Source organism: Amphiprion ocellaris, chromosome 14 (assembly GCF_022539595.1).
Source record: "Amphiprion ocellaris isolate individual 3 ecotype Okinawa chromosome 14, ASM2253959v1, whole genome shotgun sequence".
NCBI classification, from domain to species: domain Eukaryota; kingdom Metazoa; phylum Chordata; class Actinopteri; family Pomacentridae; genus Amphiprion; species Amphiprion ocellaris.
This window is the reverse complement of record NC_072779.1, coordinates 24,347,199-24,360,990: the sequence shown is the minus strand read 5'-3', so window position 1 is coordinate 24,360,990 and position 13,792 is coordinate 24,347,199. Positions and strand designations below refer to the sequence as shown.

Here is a 13,792-nt window from a genome sequence, read left to right as displayed (position 1 = left end):
AGCAAAACATAGAGACACAGAGAAACACGGTTTGACAGCTGAACTTGTTGTTCATTCGTTGCTCACCCAGTATGTGGCGTTACCCAAAATATGCAAACATGGGTTAATGATTAAAATTAAGCATTCGCCATCCGTTTGTTTACCCGTGGCTGCATTTATGAATTTTTTCTCGATTTCAGACAATCATCATCTTAATTTCACTTCAACATTTCAGTTTCACTTTCGGAGTGCACAGGGTAGCAAGAATTTAGTGATTTGGGGTTAAAAAATTGTCTTACTTTATTTTGACCATTTCACTGCCTGAATGTTTTGGTATTAGTTAGTGGCAGTACTTGACCTTTTTTTTTTTTTTTTACTAAAACTGTTAACATCCCATAGTAACAATATTGTGGAAGAAAAAGTTTGGCATTCATTTTTTACTCAGTAGTACAGACTAAAAGAGTGCCGCTTTTAATTTTGATATCATGCTGGAGAGTTTTGGGAAACACACTGAAGAATATTATATTTTGTGAGAAAAACCTGTGAGGCTCACATCATCCCATCAACATTAGCATCTAGAAAGTGATTTTCGTAAAAGATTGTTTTTTTTCTGTAAATAATATTGTATTTATTTTACATTTAAATTTTCACCTTATAGTTCATAGTAGTTTTTGGTTCAAAACAATGTCCTTGTGGAGTGCTACTTTAATGTTTATTTATATGCAGTAAGTATGAGAAAATAAAGTGATCTTCATTGTGTACTTAATTTGTTTTGCTCTCCTAAAAGAAAGAAAAATACCAGTACGAACACTGTTAAAATACCTGATCGATCAACAATGTCAGTAACAGTATTAGTACTGTTAACATCTTAGCGATACCATCCCTAGTCATAGTTCCTCTCCACACCACAGGAGAGAGCCTTCAGGAGAAGAAGGCCCAGGGGTGTAGATTGTTGTTGGAGGGGGGCATTGAGAAAACACCACCCTCACTCCACTGTCTGAGGCATCCACCTCCATAATGAAGTGGAGAGTCAGGTTAGGTTGAGTGAGGATGGGGGTGGAGACAAAGCAATCCTTGAGTTCACAGAAGGCGGTCTCCACTTCGAGGGACTATTTGTAAGGAACAGAGGCAGAAGTCAGGGACATCAAGGGCAAAGCGATCTTACTGTAGCTCCAGATGAACCTACAGTAGAAGTTGGCAAACCTAAGAACCATTAGAGGAAGGACACTGTGGAGACATAAAACTTACATTTCTCAGCTCTCACGTACAGCTTCTTCCTGAGGAGGTGCTCCAGGACCTGGCACTCATGGTGAGTGTGCTCCTCAGGGACACTGGAATAAATCAGAATGTCGTCCAGATACATGAAAACAAAGTGGAGTGATCCAACAGAGGGGTGTGCTGAATGCAGTGAATACATCAACTCATTCCTCTTCTCAAACCATACTGAGTGGTAAGCATTGTGTTGGTGCAGTTTTGAGAAGATCGTGGCTCCATTAAATGGGGCAACAAGCAGAACTGATGATGGGCATCAGGCATTTTTTAAGTTATGTTGTTTAACCTCTATGCATGGTCTAAGGGACTCAGCCTTCTGTCCAATGAGACAGAAACCAGCACCACCAGGGGGTTAGATGATCATAATTACTCCTGCCACCAACAAGTTCTCGAGTCCATGCCGGTGTGTTTGGACCTAGGCAGGTTGTATAAACAGCTGTTGGGAAGAGGGGCCCAAGGCAGAAGGTCAGTGGAGCAGTCATAGGGTCTTTGTGGAGGCATGTGTGAGGTCATGTCAAAACTCCAGAAGAAGCTGACAGAGCTGAGAGGAGGCACTTAACATTGTGATCCCAATTCTGGGTCACTACCTTGCCCAAGGACCAGTCTATGTGGAGGTTGAGTTTCTTTAACCAGTGCTATCCTAGGACAAGGGGGGAGTGAGGAGAATCAGTGAGTTGAAATATAATAATTTCTTCATGATTGCTGGAAAGAAGCAGTTAACTTTGGCTAAGTGTTGTCTGTTCAGTGCTCGAGCATCCAAAGGAGATTGAAGTGGCCCACTTTGAATAACCACCTGTGATGCTAGATTGTGATCCATGAAGTTCTCTTTGGCTCAAGAGATGACAAGAATGGTAAGTGCTCAGCTTTGGTTGTACAAGCAGAGGGAGGCATGGAGCTGTAGGTGAAGGGATGACTGAACTGCTGCTCACCGGTAACCTAAGTCTTTTGCTAGATGGACGGGGCAGGAGGCCCCCTTAGTCCTGACTTTTGGTTTAGGATTTAACTTTTTTGGTTTATAATTGCTGATCTATCCGAGTTATTTCTGTACAGAGGCATTCGTTTTGTTGAAGCCGACAGTGTACAGGTATTTGGTCACTGGAGAAGAAAATATCTTGCTCATTGTTAATATCAAGAACACATGAAAAGGCTGTGGTGGTAGTATTAGAAATGACAGTTCATTACAGATCTCTTGTGTGTAGTTTTAATTTAAAGTAACTACTACAACAATACAGTACCATTTTATACCAACTTCATCATTCTGACTCTTTTATGGCAAGTTTGATTTCAGGCTTTTAATGAAAAAGCATTTAAAAAATGCAAGTAAATGTGGATGAATGTTGATTTTCAAGCTTTCCTACCCTTTTGCAGTATTGCATTTTTATCTCTTCAAAATCTTTATCCACAAAAAAGATTAATTATTTTAATGATAATACTGAACTGAATGGTAATTAATCCTGGCTAGAGCATGCATTGTGTGGTTGCAGCAATACAGTAAGATCATGACATAAAAGCATATCAGTTGACATGAAAGCCACTGCCTTGTGTAGTTAGTACAACCTAAAATGCAGCATACTAATTCCTGTATGATGCAGTTTTTGCTTGTGCTTATTGGTTGAAAGAGACCCTTGACCAATGTCAAAGACCCATGGGTTTTTGCACACCAAGCGTGTTCCCAATAGCGTATTTGACACGGAAGGGGACCACTCAGTCTGAAAATCCACTAGTAATCCTATTTGTAGATGCAGTCAAACCTTGTATATCACACCTGCCTTTTTCGGCCATAACAGTGAAGAATTGGCTACAAGGAACACAAATATATATTTCCACAGAGATTAGGTGTGCAAGGTCTTTATAGCTTTTAAAATAGCCCCTCTGTAACAGCAGGAGCTTCTGAACCACTTTGCGGGAGCTATCCAGTAGTACCAAGATAGGGATAAGTGATCGGGATTAGAAGAATCCCTGGAGGCGAGTGACCCTACCATGAGGTCATCAGTGCACTGCTGTTACATCCCCCGTTCTGTTACCACAATCAGCCCTGTCTGGATTAGGCAAATGTCCTGCCAAATAATCAGGCGGTAGAGGACCTCATCCAAATATTTAACTGGGTCCAACAGGTTAAAAAATCTGAAAACTCATTTTGTATACAGGAGGGTATTTTACATTTTATTCGTGAAATAAAAGCACTGAAGTTATCAAGAATTTAGGATAGTTAGGCAAAATTAAATTCATATTTTAGGGCTTCACAGGAGTTATCAAATTTTAACCAAAGGGCCCTTTGTTAAATATGCATTTACTTAGGATTTGATTCCTGCTTCCTCTGAGGCATCCCTCTGCCTTACCTCATGACATCTCTCCACAAAGTCCAGCATTAAAAAATTTTGAACAACTGAATGAAATATTGCCAATCTTTCAGTGATTTATCAGTAATACAGTGTCATTAATCATGTTTAGACAGATTAATGGCTATAACAAATACAGTATACAGTGTAAACAAGACTGATGATTGATTAATCGACTGCCAGCATGTAGTAGGGCCCTATGGTGAGATGCAAGTACTTGTGTTGCCCAGTCATACCATACTGTAAAGGTACTGCAATACCTTACTAAAAAAATGGTACTATAACTTATTTTATTTCTACCTGAAGCACTTACAGAATCATACTGTTTTAATCAAAGTCATATTTCCTACGAGGTGTGCTGATGTGCGGCAGTGGGCAGTGTGTATGTGCAGTGTTTTGTTTCCATTGCCTGCAGACATATTTCCTCTCATGAGCACACTGCAGTTTTAATGACGACAAAACAAGAGGCATAGCAGCAAATACAAGTGCTCTTGCTGACTCTCCATAGAGTGAAAAAATGCCATTATTTCACTCTCAGCCAAAAGTCAGGTCAACTCCACAGACACCACACAATTTGAAATTAAATATACTTAAATAAAAGATATAGGTGTTATTTGATTTAAAATTAAATAACAGATATATCTGCTATATAACTACCATCAACTCAACCATAAGGAAAAAAATTGGAGGTCAAAATAGACATTTAAAAAAACAAACAAAAAGAAGATTGTAGTTAAAATTACACAAGTAAAAAAAATCAATCTAAAAATGCATCTTAAAGAGAATTTTCTATTTTAGTGCCAGAAGTATTGCACAAATACTGACCAAACTATATTCAAAAATGAATACAGTTTAAGGAGGTTATCCCCCACATTGTGATTTCATTGGCAACCCAGATTCTTCTTTGTCTGACTCACAGAAAACCTACCCAGGAATTAGTCTGATTCTTAAAACCTGTGAGCAATGACAACCCCATCTTCATGCCAGATCTGGACCATATACTGCAGTACCTAACCTTTATTCTAAAAGCCTTCAGTGATTAAAGCCTATTGATTCAATTACTATGTGCAATGCAAGAACAAAAAAGTATGGGTAAGCCACTAGACATGGTGCGAATCATTGCTGCCCGTTTCGCCAGTGTTTGGCTGATATGGAGGATGCAGTTCGACTCAGTGAATTGCTTTTGATGATAGGACTCTCTCAGGTGAGCATGATGCAGGTGGTGCTGGAACTAGTTTCTGCCTAGTAATCAGAGGTCACCAGTGGCTTACCCTGACTTGCTTGTAGACATTCTATGACACTGTAGGGTAGCAGATCTTTGCAGATTGTTGATCTGTCTTCCAGAGTGGTTGAGTTGGAGTTGAGCCATGTATGACCTGAGCTTTTATAGGACACAACAGTGTGTTGATTGCAAAGTTTGGAGCCTTGAGGGGATTAACCAATAGCAAAGCCTGTTAAAGGGCGGAACATGTTAGAAATATAACTATTTGTACAATATTTTAAAGGTTCTATATTGTACCCTTTTTGAACAAGTTACTTTAAGTCACACATGTGCCCAGGATGTGTCTACAGGTTTTTGTAGTTTTGTTTTACTCATTTAATAATATGCCTCTTTGAGAATTGAACTCGCTAAATAAGTAACCTGTGAAGCACAATTCAAAGTGGGTGCTCATAAGAACTTGCAATCAAAAGGAAACAAAAGCTCAGGTCATACTATGTTACAAGAGTGTCATCTCTGACTCTCCTCATCTCTGCAAAGTTATGATAGTAAAGTGTAGATAGCAGCTATAAGCCAGGTTCCAGTAACGACGCTATCCTAAAACCAGAGATCTCCCTCCTACAGTTCTGGAAATGTAGCATGGCACCATATATGCTTACAGTAACATAACCAAAGAGATACAATCTCCAAGATCAATATTACGTTTATCAGAGTTAAGTAAAGTGCATCAGTTTTGGGCAGATCTGTTCATTTTACTAAACAACTGTGAGTGCTGCCTTGATTCAGTTCTGGCTGGGAAAACCAACAGCAAGTCATTCCTCCTGTGCACGTTTTGAGTGTGCACGGAGAGCAGAGGCTGTTCACAGCTGGGTGCTGTGTTTGTCAGACGGCATCATGGCTTTGAAATCAGTATTTTAGCAGTGTAGACCAGCAGCTTGGAAATGTCTCTAAAGGCACTGCTAGCCAACATGTAGTCTGACTGGGCTGGGTTGTAGTCATTATTTCCTACTTGTTATGTTGTTGACAACAAAAACAGAAAAAATGCGTAGCTTTATTGGGAAATTAGCTGTACAATCTATATGTGCACAGAGAGTAGATGAACAGAATGAGTTTAAGTTGCAATAAACCCCAAAATTCATCATAAAAACACGTTCACCCACATCCATCTCTAGTACATCGGTTTCAAATTGGTCTTAAAAGTTCCACCATGTCTGATTGTTTCACAGCATCATAATTTCCATATAGCTCTGACCTGTGACCCTGTGATCAACGCTAATGATTATGTTAGCAAAATTACCTACACGCTTTACTAACACCAAGGTTTTTCTTGTTTTGTGGAGACTTTGCGAGCATTGATGGGCTCCTCAGTTCTTCTGATGCAGGGGTTGCATGAAAGCTCTTGTGTTGTAGCAGCCAACATCTGAACAATTCAAGTGCTTTTCTCAAAGCCGAGACATTTTAGAGTGAGAGTTAGCAAAAGCAGCTCAAGTGATCAGATAAAACTGAAAAACTGTGAGGCAGCTACTAAAATCAAATGGCTTACCTGGAAAGAATGGGGCAGTGAGGGGATGGGATTATGTGAATTTTTACCTTGTTGATTATTTGTTACCCAGTTTCAATGTGGACAGTGAGATTGCTTGTCTGGAGGAGTGGCTGTAATGAGCAACATCATATTTTCACTCCTTTTGTCTTGCACCTCAAAGTTTAGAAAACACACAAAACACAGTCAAAATGATTTTCTTACATATGGCCCACATGTAAGAAACATATGGGACCTTTAAGTCACAAGGCCTTGCTGCTATGATCATTTAGGAGATAAAGCCAGTTTGTGTGCAATGTAGTAAGGATTTGTAGTACATCTAGGATTTATTTTAAGCTGCCATGGGCACATGTAGGCTTACACTATCTGAGCTTCTAATTAAAGACTAGCTATCCATCAGTACCATTTCATGCATAAATCTTACAACCACAGGCTGTTTTTGTGCATTTAAAGAAACTTTTAAGGTATTTTTATTGGTCAACACCTCAGATTCAATTTCAAGTACATTAGTACATTTTGATTTAACGTTTTCAGAGCTTTTAATTTGTTAAAAATTATGCATGTTTTATACAGGGCTTTATTGCATTTTTGTATTCAGTGTAGGTTTTTTTCTTACTGCTCACTCAAACTTTAGTTTTAAAAATCTCACACTGCACCAACCTTTACAAAATGGTAGGTATTGGATTTTTTTCACAGTATAATCAGGATATAAGATACTTATTACCTAAATGCTGATTCTGTTAGTTGCATCAACAACTACCTGCAGGCTAGTCTGTTGTAGTTTGTTACAGTGTGGCTATTCAGAGGTACTTACCAGTTTGTTGTTCCCAGCAGAGGGAGCAGAACAGCTCAGAACCCAGTGGAGGAGAACAAAGAGAGAGCTTCAGCACCTCCGAGGTAAGTTCTCTCCAGGACCAAATACATTCTAAGTGCTTACAATGTACACTACTGTTCTAAAATTTGGGGTCACCCAGGCAATTTCATGCTTTCCATAAAAATTCACACTTTTATTCATGTGCTAACAAATTGCACAAAGGTTTTCTAATCATCAATTAGCCTTTCAACACCATTAACTAACACAATGTACCATTAGAACACAGGAGTGATGGTTACTGGAACTGGGCCTCTGGAATGTAGATATTCTATTAAAACTCATCCGTTTCCAGCTGGAATAGTCATTTACCACATTAACAATGTCTAGACTGTATTTCTGATTAATTAAATGTTATGTTCATTGAAAAAAAACTGCTTTTCTTTCAAAAATAATGACATTTCTAAGTGACCCCAAACTTTTGAATGGTAGTTTAGTAGTAGTGCATGTCCTGCATTAGACCAGTGACCTTTTTAATTAATTTTACTCTACATCACATTAAGTCACCAGTTGTCTTTCTATTATCAGAATCATTTCCAATTCATTCTGTGTTAAAATTATCATCTCTTGCAGTGTAACTTAGCCCAACAGATCTTTCTGTAGTCCTCAAGAAGCAATTTGTAGCTCCATAATCCCAACAACAATAAGCTCACATGCGTAAATGAGATTATGCTGGGGCAAGGAAGGGAGATGTGGTTTGAGGGCATGGGACCAGAATAGGGACTGCAGTAGGAGATATATTACAGTCATGTGGACATCACTGATGTGACATAAGCTAAACTATCTCTGTTAAATTGCATGAGAGCAGGGAACAACCAGTCTGGCTATAGATGACTTTTTTTTTTTAATTTCTAGGGAATAGTGATATTAAATGATTAGGAACTGAAGAGTTTCTTAATTTAACATGTAAATTAAATATTTGCAGTACAAATTGTGCTTGCTGACGTTGAGAATTTTATGTGAACAGATGGCTGAGTAATATTAGCTCAAATCTTGAACTTGTACTCATAGCAGTAATTATAGTGAATTTCATTGTCTACATTTAGTTTATGACATGCATGATAGGGTCAGATTTGAGTCACTGTTTGAGGTTCACATATATGTTCTTTTCAGTCAACATGTTAAAGTGCTTACTGCTGTATGTGTGGGTTTCCAGCCCAACATACAGTTAAAAAATCATAAAGTAAGAAATAAACTGACGATATGTTGCATTTATGGTGTAAACAATACAATATTTACATGAAAGGGGAGCCCGGCATACATTTTACTTGACATGTATGCTTACTGAAATACTGTTATCTGTGAGTGTATGCACGGAGATGTTTTTAATTGCTTTGTCATACAAGGACTTAAGAGAATACATTTTGTTCAACTGCAGGCCAGCTTCAAGGTCAACATGTACAGGAGGCTGTTGTGTAAATCAACCACGCAAGCCATTTGCACAGTCAGTGCTGTTACATTAATAGATTAATCCAAATGTGTCACACCTAAACTGTATATACGAGAGGCAGCCCTAACAAAGGAGGTTAAAACATTCCTTCTCTCTAATGCATTAAGTCGACGCTGCCTGAGCTGCAGCACCTGAAAAGATTAGCCCTGCTGCTCAGGCAGAGTAAGTCTGAGCTACAGTTAGAACAACGAGAGACTGAGAGCGTAGAAGTGTCGCTTTGTCCACATATGAATTCAGTAATCAAAGTCAAAATCTGCAACACACCTCTTCAACAGGATGACTCCAGCAAACAGGTATTTGTTTATGAGCGGGAAATGTGCAGTTGCTCAAAGGCTAGTAGTTCTTAGAGGGGGAAACTTTAGAGACACTAGAGTAGTTAACCTGGACCGGTTACTGATCTGTAATATACACGACTAATAGAGTAGTACTGTAATAGCTTTTCACAACACATGCATTACTGTGTTATCTCCTTTTTTTAACTTCAGAATAGTAATAAGTCTCATATTGTCATATAATGTACTTGCAGTATGGATACAGGCATCCTAGGAAGATTTTATGCAAGATAGTCCATTCATCATTTGTTCTTTTCATAGTCATTTGTGAATCCACAATTGAACAATGAAATGTTCATTTAAAACTTGTTATTCAGTGATGAATTCAACAGAAACAACAAATAGGTGCTTGTTGCTATTCTTCTAATTTTATGCATGGACAATGGTCTGAATTTGATTTTAATATGTAAGGTTTCGCATTCGTGTTCATTAGCTGTAGCTAACATAAACGTTTGGTGATAATTGTTCTGTTATCCTGTGACACTGATAGATAGCAGATAAAAAATGAAGTCTACGTGAAATGCCATGTTAATATTATGCCAGCAATGTTGTGTGAAATGATTGTTGTCATCTTTGTCACTTGGCCATTTTTCTGACATACCGTAAGTAATGCCTGTATCTAAAAATTAAAGTACAGCTTTGCTTTGTGTTTAATACTTTAGTCTAATACTGTCAGGCCATTTGAGATGTATTTTACTCAATCAGGAACACTGCAGCTTGATCTGTGTTGACTAACAACACAGAGAATTTTGCATGCTTTTACAGAGTCATTCTTAGACTGTCGTAGCTTCTCATATATCTGCGAGCCTTAGTCAAGATTTAGCTGCTGTCACGGGGTCAGGCAGCAAAGACGCAGCAGACCAGCAGTTCAAACAATCGTAAATTACAATATGAATCAGAATATACAAAACACACGGAGGGTTGGAAGGGGAAATGTCATCACTAAGACACAACTTGACTGACTTCTCCATGAAGGAGACTACTAGGGAACAGAGGGGGAAATGCACAACACAGGAAGTAGCTACAGAAGCCAAGGTTGGACAGAAAACTAGAACCACAGAACTACAGACAACAATACAGGCTGACTGTTAGAGGAAATATATTCACAGATATGAGAGTTGACCAGGACTTGATAACACCAAGATAGAAATGGAAGAGGATCAGAAACGCTACACACTAGAGCTGACTATGTATTACAGATATGCTACAAGACGCCAACACAGTGTAACACTATTCTAGCGATGCGTGAAATACCATGCAACAACACACACAAGTACTATACAACATCCCAGTATCTACAAGCTCAAGACAGAGAGATCTTGCCTAGCTGAATGGTTGAGGGAATGGAGGCAGAGGAGGCGTGTTGTGTGGCAGGAATGGTCACTTCTATGGTGCAGGTGTCTGATGGGGAGTCCATCGGTGAGTCTGAGAAGAACCAGGTCTGGATAGTGGAGGCAGGAGAGAGTTCAGGTTAGTCAGAGAACAAATGTAAAGAAGGAGCAGAATAAAGGCCTGAGTTGACTAACAGGAGTTGTTCAGCGTTCTGGCGTTGAGTAGTGGTCTGAACCTGGCTTTTCTGGAGAGTAGATGAGTTGCAGGTGGACCATTCCCTGCTGCAGGTGTCCTCATTCAGGGTGGGCTGCACCTGCACACATTCCACACACACACCTCACTCACACCCACCTGAGGGTAAAGGAAAGGAGGGAGAAGGGAAGGCTGCCACTTAGCAGAGGTGAAGGTGGATGGCATGACCGCTGCTTTTGCTTTTGGGGAATTTTGACACCAATATGTGGTAATTTGATGTTAAATTCTGGTGTCTTGTAAAATAATTGTAGCTGCAGTTTGCACATTTTGTTGATGCAGAAGTAGTTCTTTCACTTTGTACTTTGTTGCTGCCAGGATTTCATTGCATTGCACTGTTTTGGTGTTCAATTGCACTTTCAAATGTTGCACATCTGGCCAAAAATTCATTGTTCTCTGTGCAAAGGTTTTTCAGGGGTTTTTGCATTGTTTGCTGCAACTATCTGCCGGTTGTTTTCTTGATTATTTGTCTGAACTGTACACAAAACAGAAATGCAAATCACAGTTGCCCAAAGTCAAAGAAGACTCAAATCAAATGTCTTGTTTTGTTCAATCAGCACTCCAAAACAGAAAAGCAACCAAGCCTAGCATTTAAAAAGCGCAGAAAGTTTGGATCTTTTTGCTTAAAATATTACAAAATCATTAATAATGTGGCAGGAATTGTACATTAATATTGTCCACAGATTATTAATTGATTAATTGTTGCAGATATCTAGGCATGCACATGCATACAAAACTGTCACTGGTATATGAAATGTTGTTACATGGTGTTTGTTTTATTCTGTTATTACTGCTGTCAGCTGTGCATTGCTTTTATGTATGTGAGTTTGTGAGTCACACTTGGTGCATCTGCAACTGCCGTAGATTTTGAAAGTGCAAAGAATTATGTTTTCAAGTCCAAAGGCTGTTCCGCTTCTTTTTCCTGTGTTTAGTTCACAGAGTTGTTGCTTACTTTTTGGAATATGTTTTGCTTATTTTTTTGTTTTGTAATTGCTATTTTTGGCACAGATCAGTATTATTACTGTTATTGGTTTAAGTCCCAATTTCAGGATCCTGCCTCCTGAAAATACCGTATTGGTCAACCTCACACACACAGTAGACAGTCTGTCACAAAGCCAGTTAAAGGTACCGCTGCCGCTGATTTGCAGATGAAATTCCAGCCAGTGTGTTATTCTTAAGTGCTAGCAGTCTGCCACAGCAGCTAATAGTCAGTGAGATAGCGAACACGGGAACCTGATTCATTCCGCTGTGCTCGCGCTCTCGTCCCTCACGCTCTTTTCTCACTCTCTCTTTCATCCCATAACGCTTAGTCGCTGGAGCCATGAAAAAGGGAGGAGGAGAAGATTAACAGGAGACAGGGTGAATGAGAGGGAGAGAAGCTAAGGAATGATTTTGGGTTATTGGAGGAGACCAGCTGCTAAGCGCTTCTTTTTTTTTGTTGTTGTTGTGTGTGCTTGTTGGCTGATGACGTGCGCTGTGCTCTGAGATGGTGTTAGGAATCCTGATTGCCTTCAGCGCTGTGGAGGAGGCATCTCACTGCTCACAAGGGGCCCACATGCAGTAAAGTCTCTTCACTGTGGCTTCTCTCTCTCGCCAGGGAGTGTATGTGAGTGTGTGTGTGTGTCTGTGTGTTTGCATTCTCTTCCCTTCCCCCTGTTCTTCATCTTCTTTTCTTTCCTCCTTGCTTCTTCATACTGATATCTTTTTCTCCATCTTCCCGTTTTTTTTTTTCCTCCAGTAGTGATATTAGTGGTGATGAATTTAAGCAGAGGTTGAGAGCTCCTTTTTCTCTGGCAGGCATGGATTGTCTTTGCATTGTCACTACTAAGGTAAGATCCACAGCACGAATGAATGATTCATTGGGACGGAGAAGGGATAAGAGGGAGTCATGGACTGAGACAGAGAGAATGAGCACTGTGGGAGAATGAGGTATGCAGTGAAGCAGGAGGAATAAAGCCCTGTCTACGTGTTGGCTATTTCTGAATGTTTGCATGTACATCCATGTTTTTGTCTTCAGTTACAGTCTTCATCACCCTGTAAGTTTGAAGTAAAGAGTTGAATAAAATAATTTTCTCTGTTGCAGCTAGCTGTTTTCAGCATTTATGTAGTATGGACTATTGTCTTTGAAAGCGTGATATGTCTCATTTAGCCTGAGTTTGTATGTGTGTGAGAGAATGATTATTTTTTTCCCTCTAACAACAATTTGTGTGTCAGTCAGCAACACTCCAGATAGCACAGGTGTCTGTCAAGATATGACAGCAGAAGTTGGGCTGAACTACTGTCAGCCAGCTTGTGGTTTTGCTGCAGCCCTGTGCTCACACGACATGTAAGAACTTCTGGATGCTTTGGAGTGCATTTGGCTAACGGAGCAAGCAAAATATTGTTGCATCATTATAATAGAATCTTGCAGACCTGCAGGATTTTATATTCCTTTCTGTAATCTGTCATTGTGCAAAGGATCATTGCATACCCATACCTGGAAAGGGGAATCAGATTCCCACCACTTAATCATTGCAACAACCATCTTTTCTGCTTCTCTGAGTATTTTCTCCTAGTTAGTTTTTCTTTTATACAGATAATACTGCATGTTATTTCTTTATTGCTCCATGTAGTTTTTATGTGATTGTGACTGGCTTCCATGTGATTTAGGTAACAGCACCAGACAGCAAGTAACATGATGCATTCATTGTTCTGCTTAAGTGCAGGTGAAGTTACCAACAGGAAAAGCAACAGTGAATAGATTACTCCTATTGAAGCATCTTTCCTACTAACTGTTGTTGAAATGAGCCTTGTAAGTGAAATTGACAGAGCTCTCCTCATCACTTATGCCACAAATCTCCATTGAGTGGTTTATAAGCATGGTCCAAGTATAGGCATAATCTACATTCAGAAAGACAGTTGTCCTACTGTCCTGGCTGGAAATAATACAAACTATATATCCTGTTTCCTTGCAGTGTAGTAGAACACATGTGGCAGGACTCTTTAGTCAGCTAGGATGTTGGCTTCACTGAGAGCGATAGTGAAATATTTATACTGGCCTTTGGATGAAAGCCTTAAGTAAATCTGTAAGCTGTAGTTTGCTGTCCTTCACTCAGGCTGGCTGCCTTCTGTGAGCAGAACGTGTTATAAAATTCAAGTTACAACAACAGTTTGTCAGTGGAAGTCTTGGTTTTCATTCAAAACTATGATCTGTGGGTATCACCAAACAT

At 39.4% G+C, this 13,792-nt stretch overlaps 1 protein-coding gene across 31 annotated transcripts in view; it reads left to right on the top strand.

The window, feature by feature from the left end:
* Positions 1-13,792, top strand: part of dlg2 (discs, large homolog 2 (Drosophila)) — a 186,852-nt gene that overhangs the window by 32,542 nt on the left and 140,518 nt on the right. For 24 of the 31 annotated variants that reach the window (XM_055017123.1, XM_035951105.2, XM_055017128.1 and 21 more), the window contains one exon: positions 7,181-7,246. In XM_055017123.1, the coding sequence (XP_054873098.1) occupies positions 7,181-7,246 (66 nt within the window). Of the gene's footprint in view, positions 1-7,180; positions 7,247-8,850; positions 8,964-11,807; positions 12,190-12,321; positions 12,413-13,792 lie in introns of those variants that run through there. The other 7 variants (XM_035951106.2, XM_035951104.2, XM_035951110.2 and 4 more) reach the window with 6 other exon arrangements.